Source organism: Equus przewalskii, chromosome 14 (assembly GCF_037783145.1).
Source record: "Equus przewalskii isolate Varuska chromosome 14, EquPr2, whole genome shotgun sequence".
Lineage (NCBI taxonomy): Eukaryota > Metazoa > Chordata > Mammalia > Perissodactyla > Equidae > Equus > Equus przewalskii.
Window position 1 is genome coordinate 69,329,474 of NC_091844.1, and position 21,025 is coordinate 69,350,498.

The 21,025-nt window shown below is 43.0% G+C and overlaps 1 protein-coding gene across 6 annotated transcripts in view; it reads right to left on the reverse strand.

Moving 5' to 3' along the window:
- SELENOI (selenoprotein I) overlaps positions 1–14,526 on the reverse strand; it is a 47,600-nt gene extending 33,074 nt beyond the window's left edge. For 4 of the 6 annotated variants that reach the window (XM_070573089.1, XM_070573088.1, XM_070573086.1 and 1 more), the window contains exon 1: positions 14,275–14,511. In XM_070573089.1, the coding sequence (XP_070429190.1) occupies positions 14,275–14,331 (57 nt within the window). In that variant the 5' untranslated portion in view covers positions 14,332–14,511. Of the gene's footprint in view, positions 1–14,274 lie in introns of all 6 variants that reach the window. The other 2 variants (XM_070573087.1, XM_008513049.2) reach the window with 2 other exon arrangements.
- Between the last annotated feature and the right edge of the window lie 6,499 nt (positions 14,527–21,025).

Consider the following 21,025-nt stretch of genomic DNA (forward strand, 5'->3'; position numbering starts at 1 on the left):
TGCTGGAGTCACGTCATCTTTCTACTCTCTCCAGACCTCTTCAGACTCAGACTCAGTTATCCAAGGTAACAGCTTGCTGTTAGTGCTGTCAAGTCAATTTCCACTCCCAGGGACCCTGTGTACAGCAGAGCGGGTAAGAGCTATGCCTCCCAAAAGTCTCAGCATGTAAATCTGTCATGCTAATGGTGCCTTCACCTAAGGCCCTGTAAAAAAGCCGATCAAGGCAGAACTTCTAAACATTTCCCTCCAGACTGCTATTAGTACATTTTATAATTTTTATTTGGGTACAGAATTCTGAACTGTCCCTGTCATCTACAGCAGTTAATCTATCACGCCACAAGAAAAGATTTTCATAAAGTCTTAACAAAATCCAGAATTACCTTAGATAACATTTTGCCAGTTAGAACGTTTCAAAACTTTTTTTTACTTCAGTACAAGTCAGGAAATAAAGCAGAGGTCATTCTTCAGTCATTCATTCAACAAGCCAATAAATATTTAGGATTACGTGTCTTTGGTTTTACCAGGCAAAATTTTGCTAGGCCACTGGGAAGAAAATGGTGATCAAGATCAAAATGTTTCCTATGTTCACCAACTCCACAGTCTAACGTGAGATAGATGGTAAGCAAGAAAACATGTAAAAATCACAAGTTGTAGTAAACGCTGTAAAGGAAATAAAGAGGACGTCCTGCACAAGGACAAGGGGGCAGAGAGTGTGCCTAGTCAGAGTGGTCAAGGAAAGCTTCTCTAAGGAGGGGACACAAGCTGAGTCCTCGAAGATGAGAAGACAGTCAGGTACAGAATGTATGCAACATAATTATGAGTGAAAGAAAGGAGACATTAAAGAGAACATGCTGTCATAGATTCCATTTATATGAAGTTCAAAAACAGACAAAATTAATTTATGACAAAAGAAGTCAAAATAGTAGTTTGGTGAGAGGGCCTGAATGGGGGCCTTCTGAGGTACTAGAAACAATTTTATATCTTGATCTGAGTGGTAGTTACATGGGTGTATATATATATATATATATATACATGTAAAAAATTCATTAAATTATATACTTGAGACATGTGCATTTGTATGTAATTTATACCTAAAAAGAGAGAAAATAAAGAATAGATGTGTGGCAGTGTACATGTGTGAGGAGTGTGTACAGGTGCTGGACAGAGAGGGTGCATGCCAAGACACGTTCCAATCAGAGAGAACAAAACGTGCAAAGACCACAACACTAGAAATATTTGAAATACTGGAGGAAGGCCAATGGAGCTACAGTTTAGTGAGCAAGGAAGAGTGATACGAAATGAGACTGGAGACGTGAGCAGACACCACCTAACGGGACCACAGCGAGCTGGATTTTATTCTAAGCCCAAGCATGTCCTGATTTATGTTTTTAAAGGATCACACTGATTACAGTGTAGAAAATGGACTGGAAAGGGACAAAAATGCCAATGGAGAGACCAGTAAAAAGACTGTTATAGTACATCAGGCAAGAGATGATTATGGATCAGACCAAGAACAGTCCAGTGACTTTTAAACTACCTCCAAAATACGCTGTGAAGTGCCCATTTTTGAGAAGGATATTAGAAATGCGTCTCCCCTTAATTTAGGAGGGAAATTGGCTCTAATGAAAGGAAAACTATGAAACCACCTTCTTGAACATAAAAGTACTTCCTTTATACAAGTAGTATATTTTAAATCCCTTCTGTGTACTGATAAGAAAACTGATATGAACTGACACACCCTTGCACTAAACACAGAGCTTTGGACAAATCAGACGGAGGCCACTGTCCCAAGTAACGCTCTACCATCCCTAATTAGCAGCACATTTCCCTGCTTTGTCTGTCTTCTAATCAATATACGGAGACCACAACTCTTACTATCAAATGATTGTTAATATAAGGCCTGTCTTTACCCATCTGAAATATGAACTTTATACTTGTAAAACATATTTTAGTTAACTGTGGTAATCCATAAACGTGGCTTGAGTACAAGCTAATAATAGTTCAAAGACTGCAGTTATTGTTAATCACTTCAGATACAGGCAAACTCAGGGCCGGCCCGGTGGCACAGCGGTTAAGTGCACATGTGCCGCTTCGGCGGCCCGGGGTTCGCCGGTTCAGATCCCAGGTGTGGACATGGCACCTTTGGCAAGCCATGCTGGGGTAGGCATCCCACTTATATAGAGGAAGATGGGCACGGATGTTAGCTCAGGGATAGTCTTCCTCAGCAAAAAGAGGAGGATTGGCAGCAGTTAGCTCAGGGCTAATCTTCCTCAAAAAAAAAAAAAAGATAAATTATTTCCAAAATTCTTGAGTTCAAAATCTTCCATGTTTTTAGAAGTAAAAAGCAGAAGAGCCACAGAGAACCGATTTTAGTTCACAAATAGGTTCATTATATGAAATTATAACATTTATTGCTCATAGCAACTTTCCAGACATCTCTAAAATGAAATAAACACATTATCAACCTCTCTTAAGAACTCAGGAGATGGGGCAGGCCCAATGGCACAGCGGTTAAGTTCATATGTTCTGCTTCGGCGGCCCGGGGTTCACCGGTTTGGATCCCAGGTGTGGAAATGGCACTGCTCGGCAAGCCACACTGTGGCAGGCATCCCACATATAAAGTAGAGAAGAGGGGCACAGACATTAGCTCAAGGCCAGTCTTCCTCAGCAAAAAGAGGAGGACTGGCGGCAGATGTTAGCTCAGGGCTAACCTTCCTCAAAGGGAAAAAAAAAAAAAAACTCAGGAGCGAGAAAATAAATGTCAACTTTCCTTTCTCCCCCTGCACAATGAAGCTCAGTGTCTGGTATGGTATTGAGGTCAGTCCTTGCTGAGAGGTCTCATGACTTAATCACATTTCGGTGTTTTAGTCTTCAGAGGGGCCAAATCCATTGTGGCCAACATGAGCTCTACCACTCCTGGGCAGAGTTCTTTACCCATGGCATTGCAGTCCTCCAGGCTAGTTACTTAAATACAAAACATAAAACAAGGGGTCTCAATTATTAAAAGTTGTTACTCACTCAAAAAATATCAAGCAGTCTAAAGGGTTGGCTTTCACATACAAGTGTGGGACTCACTGAGCATCCGGATATAAAGAATCAGTTAACAGAATGGAGAAAGTTTCCCAATCTAACCCTTTCTGCTTCTGGCACCCAGCAGACCGAGCTCGAGGAACACCTGAACACATATGAATGAATGAATGCAGGAACTACTCTGCATGTTTATTTCAGTAGTAGTACAGCGTTCTTCTATCAGTGATGAGAGGAGGTGTCACTCCCTTTGCCAAATCTATTCCCTCACCAACTACTTCACAGCAACTTTCAACTTCAGGAGAGGAAATTCCTCTTACTCCTCCCCTATAAATAATACCATGTTTACATTTATATGATGTTTTACAGTTTCTAAAGGACAATTACACCTCTTCTTGTATCTGATATTGTAAGATAGAAAAGGTAGATTATTCCTATTGTATAGATGAAGAGACTATAAAACTCAGAGATTAACACAGTAATAAACAGGAAGGTCTAAACTATAAGTCCTTCCAGAGTCATCTTGGAAGAATTCTATGAAATTAACCACTTTGTTTTAAACCAGACCACCCTTTTGTGGCTCAAATACAATCATGAGCTATCTGGATCCAACATACTGAAATCATTACTCTCATAATATCTTTCAATAAATACTTTTCTGTCTTCCAATTTGTGCAGACACACCCTAAAGTAAACGCCAATGAGTCAAACCCTTGCATAAGAAATCCCTTCCCCTTGATGGTTCATTCTGCTCCCTTGAGGGTGGGACCTGTAACTTGCTTCTAATCAACAGAATATAGCAAAGGTGACGGATGCCACCGCCTTGATTAGGACACATTATACAGCAAGGGTGATGAGATGTCGCCTCCATGATACATTTCATTATATAACGTGTCTCCACCTTAGCAGTCTAGAGAAGAGTCTCCTGCTCACCTTGAAGAAGCAAACAGCAATGATGTGAACTGCCTATGGTGAGGGCCACGTGGGAGGGAAACGTGGGTAACCTGTAGAAGCCAAGAGCCTTAACCCTACAACTGGAAAGAACTGAATTCTACCAACAACCACACAAGCCTGGATGAGGACCCCAATCCCCAGATGGGAACATGTCACAGTTGACAACCTTTTTTTTTTTTTGCTGAGGAAGATTCATCCTGAGCTAACATCTGTGCCAATCTTCCTCTATTTTTTAGTATGTGGGCCATCAGCACAGCATGGTCGCTAACAGAGCAGTGTAGGTCTGCACCCAAAAATCGAACCCAGGCCTCTGAAGCAGAGCATGCTGAACTTAACTACTAGGCCACCAGGGCTGGCCTCCAGCTGACACCTTAATTGCAGCCTGGTGAGATCCTGAGCAGAGGAGCCAACTAACCAATGCCTAGACTCCTGGCTCACAGAAACTATGAATAATAAAGGTGTGTTGTTTTATGCCACCAGGTCTGCGGTAATTTGTTATCCAGTGACAGAAAACTAATACATAGTTCTGAAAGCACTACACCATCTTTTTTTTTTTTTTGAGGAAGATTAGCCCTGAGCTAACATCTGCTGCCAATCCTCCACTTTTTGCTGAGGAAGACTGGCCCCGAGCTAACAGCCATGCCCATCTTCCCCTACTTTATATGTAGGACGCCTGCCACAGCATGGCTTGCCAAGTGGTTCCATGTCCGCACCCAGGATCCGAACCGGCAAACCCCAGGCCTCCAAAGCAGAACGTGCACACTTAACCGCTGCGCCACCAGGCCGGCCCCCTACACCATCTTTTCTAAGAACAGATATCTTGAGGCTCCTCTCCACAAAATCAAGACTACTTGACCCTTGGGAGCTAACATATGAACATTACAGTAATAGTTTCTTACTCCTTTACATTTGTTTCTTGGTTTTATTAACTGCTCTTCAGATTGCAATAAAATTGACTATTTCTTTGATGAAGTGGTTCTCAAAATGTAGTTGCCAAACTGGACTCAATTCTTGGGCCCTACCCCAGATGTACAGAATTAGACACTCTAGGGGATGGGGCCCAGCAATCCCTCTTTTAACAACCCCTCCAGGCGACTCAGAAGCACACTCACGTTTGAGGACCACTGCTCTGGTGAAAACAAACACTAACACACTCCCGTAACTCCACAGCTGAAGGATAAGCCACACCATCAGTTTAGTGGTCAACATCTCTACCTCCTTCCAGTGACTCCAAATACTGCATTGCAACCAAGAGACAAAGTAAAATAAAATTCAGCAAGTACTCACTAAATTTACTAAATGCAAGGCACTGTGCTAGGAATAATCTACTATGATATAAAAACACCAAATCTAAACTTAAAATGAAAAAGAAAAGGGGGGAGTTCTATTAACCCTGGGACAGAAATAAAGTTTCTTAAGGTACTTTTTATCAATACAAGACTTTAAGAACTCCACCTACAGAGAAGGTGACTCAGTGGGCCGTGGGACCTCGTTTCAGTGAGTGTTGTCATTTACATCTGCTAACAAGTCAGCAAGAAGAGGCGGGTGAGAGAAGACTGGAGAAGCTAGGGCAATGAGACAAGAACAAGCAAGTCACAAGGACAAACAGGTTTGCCTGCTAGAGGTAACAATCTGTAACAAGCTCTAACGAGATGAAAAGATAAGACAAAAGGAGGGGTCATTTAGTGAAGGAACTTGAAATCCTTGCTGAGAAATCTGGATATCAAACACATGATACACATGTGGAAGACACTGCCAATTCTTAAATAGGAGAGGGGCATCTGAGAAATCTCACCTCCTCTGCCCATTGTACTATTACATATGATTAAATAGAGGAAGAAATCTGAAGTCAGAGACTATCTCTGGGACCCAAGATAGACAGAGACCTCTGTTACTCTTTCCATCTGACCATCAAGTTGTCACCCTTAATTTCCTTTCCTAAAATATACTTTCTCTTGTTATAACTCCCTGGGGTATGGGTACGCATGGACATGTTATATGGTAGCTAATGTTCACAAGCAAGAAGCACAAACGTCAAGTTTTATTTCTTAGTTAGTTAATACTAATATAGCACTATGTGCCATGTACTTAACAAATATTAACTCAATCAACTTGGATAATGATCCTATGAGGTAGGTACTACCCCATTTCACAGATGAGAAAACACGGTGAAAGAGACTAAGTTACCTGCTCAAGATCACAGAGGTAGTATGTGCGTTCTTTTTAACTTAATATTAGTCCCAAAACTAAACATTTAACCAAAAGCCTTTTACCTCAATTAAAGCTAACAGTGTATGAAATGTTCTTAATACTCAACTAAACGTAAGACTAGTAAATAGAATTATCCACTTGCCCCTACTAATAATTTAAAACTGGGGGAAGAGAAAACAAAAACAGTTCTTTCTTTTTGACTGTACATGTTCCCCATCTGCAAACAGACACAAAAACCCAACTAAGCATGTCACTGAAGGTCTTTATTCTAATGTTTATATATCTTGCACGAAACACCCTAACTACAAGGCAGATTTTATATTTCATTCTCAGATCTCAGAGGCAGCAGAGCATGAAGAATATGGACTCCAGGCTCAGACCTCCTGGGTTCAAATCTCAGCTGTGGGACCTTGAGCAAGTTACTTAAACTCTCTGTGTCTCAGTAAAATGGGCAAAATAATACTCCCTCTACCTCACAAGGCGCTTGTGAATATTAGATAAGGTAGTATGTATAAAGCTCTTAAAGCAATGTCTGGCATATAGTAAATGCTACTTAAATGTTTGCTATCATTATTATTATTACTCAGTATTTACCATGATACTGCTCTTGCTGTTGCAACTTGCCTTCTGCGAGGCTCAGCCTGCTCCCTCACACACCCACCCTTCCTTGTGCCGTTAATTTATGCTGGTCTTCCTGGTCTCTGTGCTTTGGTTCCCATCAGTCTCTCTGACTGGAACATCTTTCCCCAACTCTCCCTTATGCACTGGGCAAATTCTTATTCAGCAAAGAAGGTCTTCACATTTAAGCATAACAGCAGTTAGAAAAACAAGCCTTCATCAGTGAATTGTTATTTCAGAAAGTAGTAACAGGGGGCCGGCCCCGTAGCCGAGTGGTTAAGTTTGCACGGTCCACTTCAGCGGCCCAGAGTTTCGCCGGTTCGAATCCTGGGTGCGGACATGGCACCGCTCATCAAGCCATGCTGAGGTGGCGTCCCACATGCCACAACTAAAAGGACCCACAACTAAAAATATACAACTATGTACCAGGGGGCCTTTGGGGAGAAAAAGGAAAAATAAAATCTTTAAAAAAAAACACAGTAGTAAAAGAACCACTTCAAGATGTTTCTTTCAAACAGCACCTAAAAATGTGGTAACCTTCTACCTTTCTGCAAAAGTTTCCCATCCATCCTTCTTTCATTCTTTCTGAAAGACTCCTCTGTCTCTGCCAACAGCAAAAATAATTCTTTCTATGAGACATTTGTAAAGCCACATCTAAGACCTCTAAAATGCTTTTCAAGCCTTACTAATGCACTTACAGGTGGGAGAGGCCAGTTCCCCAAATCCACTCAAGGAGATGAAGGCACAACTAAAAGTAAGTTATGCTTGAATTAACTGTAACATACCTAGGTAACACCACAGCTAACATTACACTATAGCCAGCTTGCAGTCATAAGTAACAATCAAAACATCAAGAATTTCTCATGTTTCTACTGTAGCTTAGGAAGAAAGTGTTCTAATCTTTGAAATCACTACAGAAATATTCCTCTAATGAAGGACAATTCATCCATAAATTTTATTTCTTTAGAACACGAGGTTTTCTGTTTTAATTCCAAGTCCACAAACCACACCTTCACATAGCCCCATCCAAAAGAAGTGCCCTGCGCAAGAGATTACTGTTATCCTGCCAGCTTCAGCATCACTTATCGTTTAAATTATAATTGCGCTTCTGTTTTGCAAGGATTAATCTCCCATGAGTTTGGTTACTCATGAGATATTAATAATACCTCCTCATCAGGCTACCGAGAGGAGACTCGACAAATGTTAGGTGCTGTTTTACCAAGGGCCTCTCTCCAGGGTTAATGCTTCACAAATCCCCACCTCAGTGACTGCCGCCTCTCCCCACCCAGGCACCCTACCAGAACCTGAGTCATCCCAGACTCCTCCCCATCTTTCATGCCCTGCCCCCTTTCCACCACTGCCAGCTAATCAGTCACCACGTTCTGTCAATTTTAAATCTTAAACCGAGGATCACGAAGTGAATGTCCACAGGGATCAGACAGGTAAACTGAACAAAGCAGACCCACAGGAAGCATATCAACTGGCAGGAAGACGGCAAAGTAGAGAGCAAATCTCCTTTTTAAAGAGGGCAAGCACTACTCAGCTTCAGGGGATTCTTGTCAAGAGGAAGTTCAGGACCAATGTTGTTCACTATTCTGGTTTTTCAAGACAAACCATAGATCTTAACTTTTATGGAGAAGATACCAAGTTTTGAAACAAAATAAGTGTGGGCCAAATTAAACAATGTCTGCTGGCCAAATTCAGTGGGCGGGTTAACCTGTTTTGACTTCTATCTTTAAAAGCCCCCACTTCCTTTCTACCACCACTGCTTTGATTCAGGTTTTCCTGATTTCTTACCTAGTTTTACGCAGGGGGATCCTAAAGGGTCTCCAAATCATTCCTACCTCGACCACCTTCCATTCATTTTCTACAGGCTGCCAGGGTGAGCTTCCTAAAATTAAAATCTGATCCTGTTTAAAATTCTTAATTGGCTCCCCCAAAACTTATAGTATTACAATGTGCCTAAGTACCACCTGAGGTATTTGTTTAAGACGCAGATAAGAACAATCTATCTGAGCTGAATCTCCCAAAGTGGGCCGAGGAATCTGCTATTTAAACTTTCCCAGGGCCGGGCCCAGCCCGGTGGTGCAGCGGTTAAGTGCACACGTTCCGCTTCTCGGCGGCCCAGGGTTTGCCGGTTCGGATCCCGGGTGTGGACATGGCACCGCTTGGCAAGCCATGCTGTGGTAGGCGTCTCACATATAAAGTAGAGGAAGATGGGCACGGATGTTAGCTCAGGGCCAGTCTTCCTCAGCAAAAAGAGGAGGATTGGCGGTAGTTAGCTCAGGGCTAATCTTCCTCAAAATAAAATAAAATAAAATAAAATAATAAACTTTCCCAGGGCCAGCCCCATGGCTCAGTGTTTAAGTTCGCGCACTCCACTTCAGTGGCCCGGGGTTTGGATCCTTGGCGTGGACATGGCACCACTCATCAGGCCACGCTGAGGCAGCGTCCCACATGTCACAACTAGGAGGACCCAGAACTATGTAGTGGGGGCGCTTTGGGGAGAAGGAAAAATAAAAAATAAATTAAAAAAACAGTTTCCCCAGGTGATTCTAATGCCAAGGGCCCTTGGGCCACAGAAACACTGATCTACAGGGTAAAATCCAGAATCATCCCTCTTTGACAGGGCCCCTCCACCACTGTGTCTAAACATCTAACGTCCTGTGGGTCCCATAAAACACTGTCAGGCCTCCACCCCTGTGCGCTTACCTGTTCTATAATGCCTTTTCTCCCCTCTTCACTCGGCAACACTGGGGCCTACTCAGCTTCATCTTTCTAGACTGAGCTCTGCCTTCTCCACCCCCTCTCTGAAGCCTTTCTCAGCTTTACCCTCACTCCCTGGCGCTGCTTCCTTCTCCTCTCCCACAGCACCCAGCACTCACCTAACTGCATTTATTAACTATTTATAACAGTTTATTTACTTATCCAGATGCCAGCAAACTCGATTCCTCAGAGGGACGAATCTGAGCCTAGCTTAATTCTGCAGCCCCAATGCTACGCCTGACACCAAGTGGGCCCTCAATAAACGCTTACTGAAGAAACAAAATCATTCTGTATGAACCAGTAAGGGAAGGCCAGATCCTAGTTCTTCAGCATTACCATCAAGATGCAGTCTCTCTTAACGACCTCTTAATTGTGATCCTAATGACTACAAAATTATCACAATTCCTGGAATCAGGTTGTCACTGACAGCCAAGTTAATGAACTACCATAACAGCAGGAAAAAATTCATCATAAAATTGTATTCTTGAAACCAAACAAGGTATTTCACAGGACATTTCCTCTTTGAAGCAAAATGATACAATGTGAAACTAGGTGCTACACTATCAATTAAACCTATGCCTTCCGTTGGTCAGATTAAGTAAACCACAACAGAAGTTTCACCTTTAGATAAGTGGGAAAATCCTTCAACTACAAAGACCCGTTTAAAGAAAGGATGGGTAGAGGGGTGGAATTCAAAAATTCACATTCAAAATACAAAGCTATCCTTCCGCTATCCAGGAGATGCACAGCTCCCTTTTCCCATACTTCCAAAACGCTTTATATTCTTTCACACTTTCATCCCTTCAATAAATAGTCGACTGCCAACTCTGTTCACATGCTGGACCTGAGTCATGTTGAACAAGACAGCTATAGGCTCTGCCCTCCCCCGGCTCACATCCTAACAGAGAAGGCAGGCACTCAACTAATTATTCAACTGTTAATACCACTGTGGTAATAGAGCAGAGAACACAGGTATTAAGAGCGCACGTAACAAAGAATTCATCCCATGCTCTCCTGTACTGAAAATCAACTATCTTACAGTTTCTTACTACAGAAACCTAATTACCACTTTACGTGTGCACCCCTTCCAGGAGTTATTCCAAATGACTGCCAGGTTTCCAACTGTAGTTCTCAAATGTACCTCAAGGGAAGATAAAGAAATCAGACCAGTTTAAAAGTAATATTTCCGCTAGCTGCTTTCATAGTATCAATTTTCCTGTACATCTCTTTGCTCTAATATCTAGGGTCACATCAGAGAATAAAAATCTCTTTTGAGCGTTTTGTGTCTTTCCCCATTTAGGAGTAAAGCTCCTTGACTTCAATAAGCATTTATAAAGCACTTACTGTCACAGAGCACACAATGGGAAGGAGTGATCCTCAGGAAGAAGAGGTCTCTAGGTGCAACGCACATTCCAGTAAAACTGATCACACAGACGTTCCCTTTGGATTCTTTTTTGTTTGTTTGTTTGAGGAAGATTAGCCCTGAGCTAACATCCCCCACCAATCCTCCTCTTTTTGCTGAGGAAGCTTGGCCCTGAGCTAACATCTGTGCTCATCTTCCACTATTTTATATAGGAGACACCTGCCACAGCATGGCTTGAGGAACAGTGCATAGGTCTGCACCCAGGATGCAAACCCGGCAACCCTGGGCCGCCAAAGCAGAGCGTGTGAACTTAACCTCTACGCTACTGGGCCGGCCCCTGGATTCATATTTTTTAAAATGAATGCAGTACTGAGTAAAGAACCCTTTTCTAGAAGTTTAGGTTATAAATCTGTGCCCTCCTGGTTTTTTTAAAGGAAGCCTCATTACAACTAAAATAACATCAACAAACTATTTTAGTGAACACTGGACACTTGCTAAATTGACCTTTGTTTTCCAGGATGATAGGAAATCTACTGTCAGACACAGGAAGTGAGTCAGATAATATAAGAGGGGAAAAGACAGGAACAGAAAATCACCAAGTTTTCTTGTAAATTAGGACACCTATCTAGCTGGAAATATAAATCTAGGGACAACTGCTTATAAGAAAAAGTAGATTTCCTCTTACAGACACTACTGCAAATGAAACAGCTTTCCAGTGGCACTCACCCAGAAAGCCAGAACCTAGTAAGGAAGAAAAAACTTTTATATGTCATAAGAGACAGAAAGCGAGTAAAGCTTAAGGCAAAACAGGAGATAACTGGGTTAATAACCTTCTTTAATGAAAGCTGTAAAGCCCTGGGTTACCAAGAAGGCTCTAGAACTTCTTTCCACCTAAAATTTTAAGACAGGTCAGCACCTCAGTTCAAAATGATACGGCACAATATTGCCTGAAAGCAGAGGAATGTACCATGTGACTTTCTAAAGTCTCTTACAGTTTTTCCAACCCCAGTTAGACAAAATCCATTATGATTTTTCAGCTATTCATTCATGCCACAAATGTTTACTGGGTGCCTGCACTCAGGCCCTAGTGGTCCATAAGACAAGTCTAACCACTTGAGTATTACATCCTAATGGGTAAACACACTAAAGAACTAATTCCATAAAGGAGCAAAGGGTGCTATGAGAGCACACTTAGGGAGAAAGGAATATTTAGGGAATTCTCTGGAAGGAACATTTAGGTTAATATGTGGACATGAACATAAACGGCGAGGGGAGCTACACTCCTGGCAGACATAACATTACGTGAAGATCTAGAAAAAAAGGAGATGGAGGAGATGGCTGCCAAAGCTGAGGGGGCAGACAGTGAGTGACATGACACGAAGCCGATGACACAGACATGAACCAGATCATTCTGAGCCGCACACATCGTGTTATAGATTTTTGGACTTCCTTCCAAGAGCAATGGGAAGTGGAGGGTTTTAAGCAAAGGAGTGATGTGACCAAATGCATATTTTTTAAAAGATCACTATGAGACACAGAAAGGACTGTACAGGCAAAAGTGGATGTGGGTGAGCAACAAAATTAAGTATTGGATTATAACCCCAACTATAAAATAAATATCCATGAATCCATACTGATATAAATGATTAAAGATACACTGGGGAGGAAAGACAAATCTTCCATGCAGAATTCCAAATAAATTATGTCACTACTCTGCCGTCAAGGAGGTGAAGCATAACTCTGCACTTCTTAAATGAGGGCTGTGCATCGTGACTTCCTTGCAAAGACAGTAACTTTACAGGGAGAAACCTGACAAACACTACCTCTGCCAGGTGATCAAAGTCAATACCAACAGTGATAAGTCATGTTGATAGCACATACTCTTCATATGATGCAATGAGAACGGCACCTCATCTCCATGGTCTTCCTCCCAAAACCCCACAACCTTTGTCTAATCATAAGAAAAACATCAGACAAATCCCAATTGAGAAACATTCTGCAAAATACCTGACCAGAACTCCTCAAAACTATGAAGGTTATCAAAAAGAAGAAAAGCCTGAGAAATTGTCATAGCCAAGAGGGGCCGAAGGGACATGACTAGATGCAACGTGGTACCCTGAATGAGATCCTGGAAGAGAAAAAGGACATTAGAGGAAAACTTAAAAACTGTGAATAAAGTATGGACTTCAGTTAATAATAATGTGGAAATATTGGTTCATTAATTGTGTGAAATGGACCACACTAACGTAAGATGTTAATAATAGGAAAAACTAAGTGTGGAGTATATGGAAACTCTGTACTAGTTTCACAATTTTTCTGTAAATCTAAAATATTCTAAAACTATTCTAAAATAAAAAGATTACTTAAACTGTATGTGGACAGTGTGGGAATGGAGTTACTCTTCTAGTTTAGGCTAAAATGACAGAACATACAGGACCTGGTGATTCACCGGCTGGTGGGTGGGGTAGAGCAACTGGGTGGGAGAGTGACACGGGCAACAAAGATGAAAGGTTACAACCGAGATTTCAGGCTTGGACAACTGCATGGACAGTGGAGTCACTCACTGATAAGGGAGAAGAGGAGGAGAACCAGATTTGGAGGACAGTTACCCAGCATTTACTGGAGGGGCATCATGTGCCAGGCGTTTCGCGATTTCGTATAAGCCTTTTTGCAAGGGAGAGATTATCCTTTGGCCCAAAGTCAAATAAAGAAATGAGATGTTGGTATCGGGCTGGGTATCACGTTTATACGTACTCCAAAGCCCGCGTTCTTTCCACTACACAGTTCCTTCCTGTCTACACTGACTTCATGTGGCAGCCCGAGGGCCGCAGCTCCTGCTGCGGAAGCCTCTGCCCTGGGAGCAGAGGGCCAGCGCATCAGCAGTATGGCCTCAGTGGTCACTCCCCCGCCCGGGCCTCATCTGCCAAATGACCAGCTCCATCTCTGAAGCTGCATGCAAGAGAGGCGGGAAGAAACTTCATTAAAATGAAGACAGTTAAGACACCACAGAAGGGAACTGCATCACCTCTCTAGGGGTTAAAAAATAATAATAATGAAGTAAAAAAGAGAAGGGAATTCTCTCGCTCCACTCCCGTCGAGCGCTCTCCTAAGGCAAAGGCAATCCCCCGGGAGGGTGCCGAGTCCGGGCGGCGGCCTAGGGTGCTCCCAGCACCGCGACCCCAAAGCCCCAGGACTCGGCAGGACCCCCCCAGAGCAACGCCCGCCAGTCCGCCCGGAGCCACGCGGCACAAGGTGACACGGCCCGCGCCGGCCCCTAGCCGCCTGGGAGAGGCCGGGACGCGGAGGGAGAGGAGTGTCCGCGGGGCCCGCGCTACCTTGTACTTATCAAAGCCAGCCAGCTGCTCCGGGCTCACGTATTCGTAGCCAGCCATGACGACCCGGACACCGAACGCCCACTCCGCAGCGACTCTCCGCGACGAGGCGGGGAACCACGAGCACCACACCGGCTGGGTAAGGATGAGCGGACCTGGGCTGGCAAAGGAGATGGAAGAGGCGCGCTCCGCCCACCGCGCACGCGTAGCCGCCTCTGCACCGCCACCGCCTCCCAGCGCGCAAGCGCAGACCGTCCCCCCGCCCATCGAGGGAGGGTCGCTGGCCTGCTCACGCGGTCCGCCCCCTCACGCCGCCGCAGCCCAATCAGCGTGAATCGGGCAACCCTAAGTCCCGCCTTCGAGGTCTCCTCATCGCTTCATTCGCTAGCGTCAAAATTGGTGAGCTGAGGTAAGGCAAGAGAGGAGGTGAAAGGTCAATTTCCCCGAATGCCTTGCTCCGGGGCGCTGGGGGATGCTGGCGGGTTTTGCGGAATCCTCGCCCCGGTGGAGATTTGGGGATACCCTTTTAGTTTGGGGGCTTAGGGTGACTGTGTGCGAGCTATTTCAGCGGTACTTCAGGGAGGAGGGCTTAGTTCCCTAAAGCCGTAGAGCAAAAGAGCAGAAAAAGGGTCTGTGCCCCGCCGGCTTCTGGCTCCTGGCACGGTGCGCTGCGCGCAGGAGGAGCCTAGTGGACGAGGTTGAGGTAGAAAAGCGGGTAGGAGGCTCGGTGAGAGGCTCTGCTTTCGTAAAGGGGCGTGAAAGGGCCTTGGAGACAGTCCCCCCAGTCAACGTTGTTTGTGGACTTGGACCGCCTCACCACACTCGCTCTATCGCACTGTTCAGATTAAGATTGCTGATGTGCCCGGCCGCATGAAAGCACTAGTCTCTTGAGTCTCTAGGAGTCCTTAAATGCGTTTGCAAGAAGGGCGTTTACGTAGCTGAAGCTAATCGTAGAAGGAACACTAGAGGAATAGCTAGTGTATCAACCGAATAAAATGTAATAATAGCAATAGTTGCTACCACGTATTGAGCGTCTTCTATGCGGGGAACTTTACATACATTATCACCATCCCCCATAACAAGACTATGAAGTGGAAGGCATTTTCCCCACTTTGCGGATTAGGAGATCGAGATTCAGATTACCTAACCTGCCCTGGATCGCTTACACAGTTCGGAAATGGTCAACCCAACCTGACCTGAGGTCGTCGGTGTAGAAAACCACTACCTAAAGGAGCCGCTCGGTCTCTCTGGGACTCTTGAAACAAGGACGATTATTTTGAGATCTCTTATGTTCCTTTCGTTCATTCATTCAGCAAATATTTACTGGGGACTCAGTATATGCCAAAGATATTATTTTTTCTGCGTATGTCCTATCTCACCTTCTAAAGTTTAAGATTCTTAGGAGGTAATAGATAAAAAGCATCCGTCACACCTGGTGCCTGGTAGATGATCAGTAAACTTGAGTGTCATATTACCTCACTTGCCCTAAGGGGAGGATTTGTATCTTAAACATCTTAATTTTCCCCATGTCCCATAGCCCAGTGGCTTGCAAATAATTCGGGCGTGGTTAATACATTTTGCTGAATGGATAGGCAAATATCTCTTTGATATGCTGTGAAGTGCCCAGCTTTGAGAATAAGGACATTAGAATTGTGACTCTCCCTTTAATTTAAGAAGGAAATTGGCTCTCATGAAAGGAAAACTACAACACCACCTCCTTGGGCATAAAAGTATTTCTTTTATGCAGGTACTGTATTTAAATCCCTGTGACTTATAAGAAAACTGAGTTGACAGACAGTTGCACTAAATACAGAGTTTTGGACAATCTATTAATCAGACTGATGCTGTTGTCCCAAGTAATATGCTACGGGTTTCTTCTGCTGTGCGTTTCTTGTAATCAATATGAAGAGAAAAAACTCTTATTATCAAAAGATTTTTTTTTTCTTTGAGGAAGACTGGCCCTGAGCTAACATTTGTGCCCATCTTCCTCTACTTTATATGTGGGATGCCTGACACAGCATGACTTGACAAGCGGTGCGATGTCCACACCCGGGATCTGAACTGGCAGACCCTGGGCCACCAAAGTGGAATGTGCGCACTTCACCACTGTGCCACTAGGCCGGCCCCTCAAATGGTTTTTAATACAAGACCTGTGCTTACCCATCTGAAAGATAAACTTGACAGTTGAAAAACATTTTGTAGTTAATTGTGAGAAGCCATAAAATGTGTCTTGAGTACAACCTAATAATATTTCATCAACTGCACTTACTGTTAATCACTTTAGATGTAAGCAAACTCAAAATGACATATCTGATGTTGTAAAATTCTTTTCCTACCTCTAACATTTCCTTCAAAAGCAATGTTTTTAAAAGAGCAGCTTTTAAAGGCCAGTCCTGTGACCAAGTGGTTAAAATTCTGCACACTCCACTTTGGCAGCCAGAGTTCATGGGTTTGGATCCCAGACATGGACCTACTCCACTCATTGGCCATGCTGTGGAGGCATCTCACATACAAAATAGGGGAAGCTTGGCACAGATGTTTGCTCAGAGCTAATCTTCCTTAAACAAACAAAAAGAAATAAAAGAGCAGCTTTTAATTTTGCAAAAGCAGTTACAGTTTGCTGCCTATCTTCTGCAGGAGGCTGTAACAAGTTTGAATCAATTATGTCAGTCTGAGAATTTCTAAACTGAAACACAACCCACAGCTTTGTTTATACTTTGACACCTATCACTCACTAGCTGTTTGATCCCAGATAACTTATTTCACCTAACTCCAGTTCTCTTTTTTAAAAAGAGAGCTTTAGACTAAATCTCTAAGATCCTATTCATCTTTGAAATTTAATGAAACTATATCATTTAACTTCTCTAAGATAAAGTTAACTGATCTGGAAAATGATCAAAGTTCTTGTTCTACCTTAGAGTTATTACAGAGAGCATGTCAAGTGATATGGCTTAAGCCTGTTAAATTAAGCCCATACAAATATAAGATATTATTTTCCCCCGATTCCCCGAATCCTAGACCTCAGTGAGCTTTACCAGGCACTCTCACTTGAAAAGAGAAAACTGTCAAGTAAACAAATTTGCCTTTGCAACTGAATCACCTTCCTGTCTCCTCTTTCCTGAATTTCATTCCAGGAGGCCTTCGTGCCTAAGGCAGCCCAGAGCTGCCAGGGACCACTTCACGTTGGCCTAGCTCTTCCCTTCTGTGGCCCGTGCTATCTCTTCCTTCTGTACCACAATGCTGAGCATAGTGTGTTACTGCCTTACTTCCCTGGAAGGCTGCCTCCTCATCCACAGAAGTTTCTCTCTTCTACATCTCATACACTCAGGATCAGGCTTTTTGCCTTCCAGAATGATAATCATAGAAAATATTTGGGGGCCGGCCCCGTGGCCAAGTGGTTAAGTTGGCACGCTCTGCTTCAGCGGCCCAGGCTTTCACCAGTTCCACTCCTGGGCGTGGGCGTGGTCATGGCACTGCCTGTCAAGCCATGCTGAGGCAGCCTCCCACATGCCACAACTAGAAGGACCCGCAGCTAAAACTATACAACTATGTACCCGGGGGCTTTGGGAGAAAAAGGAAAGATAAAATCTTAAAAAAAGAAAGAAAATATTTGGGCTAGAAACAATCTTAGCACTTTTGTGATATAACCTAGAAAAAAAACAAGGTGTTTTAAGCCTGGAATTCCTGTTTTATTTAGTCTGAAGCAAGAGGATGTCAGATAAATGGAGATATCTAGAAAATTGGAAGATAGTTAAGGACTAATATAGTTAATAACTCCAATATAAGTTATTAAAGCCATAAAAATGGGCAAGGTTTCCCAAGGAAGCTTGTAAAAAGATATTGATTTGGTTTGCATTTTAGAATGATAATGTCTTATAAACTGTGTGATTCTCAAAGCAATTTGACATCTCACTAGATCATCCTGACAACCCTGAGCCATGGGCCAGGTAGTTGTTTTAATTGTACAGAGTGGAACAGTGGAAGAATTATATATTTTGCCCAAAGTCACCCAGTTTGTTTATGATAAAACTGGAATAAGAGCTCAGGTCATCAAAGTTGTTGTTGTTTTTTTTTTTTTTTTAAGATTTTGTTTTTCCTTTTTCTCCCCAAAGCACCCCAGTACATAGTTGTATATTTTTAGTTGTGGGTCCTTCTAGTTGTGGCATGTGGGATGCCGCCTCAGCTTGGCTTGAGTGGTGCCAAGTCTGTGCTCAGGATCCAAACCAGCGAAACCCTGGGCCACCGAAGCAGAACACATGAACCTAACCACTTGGCCACGGGGCCGGCCCCCATCAAACTTTTAATTGCTAATTTTTCCACTGCACCATGCTTCTACATGTTACCATGGTAAGATGCTCAAAAAAGAAAATTCACAAGTCAGTTTTTAATCAAAGCTGGAGGAAAAAACTAAGAAAGAACTGAAGAGATTCATTACATTGCTTATTGTTTCTTAAAAATGGAATTCCCTGGCTAGAATAAACCTTCTCAAGTTGGGTTTTGTCTGCCTGCTTTTTGCTGTATTTTGCATTTTTCAAACATAATCCTACTAGGCAAGAATGTATAGAGAACTCTATTTGAGTGGGTCATCAATCATATTCTTGATCACAGAAAAAGTAGTCTCTACAATATACTGAGATTCAGCATAAACTAATGCTGCTTTGTACATGCTATTTCCCATGTCAGTGGAGGAGGGTTGTGTCTCTGCATCATCCTATCAGCCTCCCAATTTCTGGCTATTTCTGTGCTCCTAACCTTTGAACACTAAGTCAGTGGTGTCAGTAGTCATTAAAACAAAGAAAGGCAGGGCAAAGGTTCAGCGGGACCTGGGGCCCAGGGTGATATGAGGTAAGGATGAAATTACAGGTCTAGTAATTTATTTATTAGACCCTCTACATACTTGCCATTCTTGTTTTGAAAGTGAGAGATTATTTCCCTTTGAAATAGTGAACATAACTGTAACGTAAAAGGAGAATTATTTTTAAAAACTGATCTCAGGCAAAGTTTTAGACTGGGCAAAGTCTTATTTTCAGCATTCTGGCAGTTCTGGTAGTGACTCAGGATCTGTATTTTCTGAGCAGAGAACTGATACCTCTCCTACACACATGTTCTGCTCCCCATTATTACTGCACTAGAATGGAAGCAGAAGCCTAGGTAAACTAAATACAGATCATTCCGGGGTATAGCTATAGTGGCATCACTGCTGTCACGACTTTCTCCTTATTCCTGTTTGCCTCTTCTAATGTCAGGTCTGCAGATATAACCAAACTATTCTTTTTTGTTATTTCAGTTTGAACATACAGCCATCTAAGAGACCCCATTTTTGAGTAGGGATTTTTTTTTTTTTTTTTTTTTTTGGTGAGGAAGATTGGCCTTCAGCTAACATCCATTGCCAATCTTCTTTTTTTTTTTTAAGATTTTATTTTTCCTTTTTCTCCCAAAGCCCCCTGGTACACAGTTGTGTATTTTTAGTTGTGGGTCCTTCTAGTTGTGGCATGTGAGATGCCACCTCAGCATGGCTTGACAAGCAGAGCTGTTTCCACACCCAGGATTCAAACCAGCGAGACCCTGGGCCGCTAAAGCAGAGCACGTGAACTTAACCACTTGGCCATGGGGCCAGCCCCCAGTCTTCTTTTTGCTTGAGGAAGATTGTCACTGAGCTAACATCAGTGACAATCTTCCTCTATCTTGTATGTGGGACACTGCCACAGCATGGCCTGATGAATGGTGTGTAGGTCCACACCCAGGATCTGAACCCATGAACCCAGGGCCACCAAAGTGGAGTGCATGAACTTAACCACTACACCACTGGACCAGCCCAAGTAGGGATCATTTTTGTCTTCATGAAACTTTGAGATCATTGGAGTTGAGATTGATGGTTATTTAGTTTTGGTGGAAAAGAAAAGTACTAGCAGAAAAAACCTAAGAGGAGCAAGAGAATGAGAAAAATTGCTGTGATCCATTTTCCTGTAGGAATCTGCAAAAACCTGGGGCAGGGGTTGAGGCAATCGTTGCCAACATATATATCTACGACATAAGCCTTTGCAATCTTGCTTGGTATACCTTAGGCTATGCAGCCAGCTTGACCAGAACCCTAGCAAGAAACTGGCTCTACTTGTAGGAAACAAGATACAAATATGAACTAATGTGTAATAGTAGCAACTTCATTATCTCTTCATGTCCCTTGTTGAAAACTAGTCATGTGCCAAATATAGATACCATGATAAACCTTGGAGATACAAAGTTGAATCAAATATGGACCCCAGGCAAGGAGTATATTGTTACTGCATTCTGTGAATGACCAGTACCGTCCAATGCCCTGGCTCTTTCTTCCTTCCTCCCCTCACCCCTCCTCTCCTTTTTAAAAATTCACTGTTAAAGTGTAAGATATTTTGTCTTGGACAGAGATTTGATTTAAAGACAGGGAACAAACGGTTGGAATCAAAAGAAAACTCTCTAAATAAAGACTTTGAGATCTCACAAGGATGGATTTAATATTCACACAAATAATGTACAGTCATGGGTCACTTAACAATGGGGACACGTTGTGAGAAATGCGTCATTAGGCAATACCTCATTGTGCGAACACTGTAAAGTGTACTTACACAAACCTAGATGGTATTTTTTTAAACCAGAATCCAATTTCTTATTCATAAGGCACCAGGGCAGAACTGCTCCTTGCCACTCTCCTATTTCAGTAATTGCCTGCATTTCTCTGAAAGGGCGACACGCTTCGCTTCTCTACATTTAGGAAATA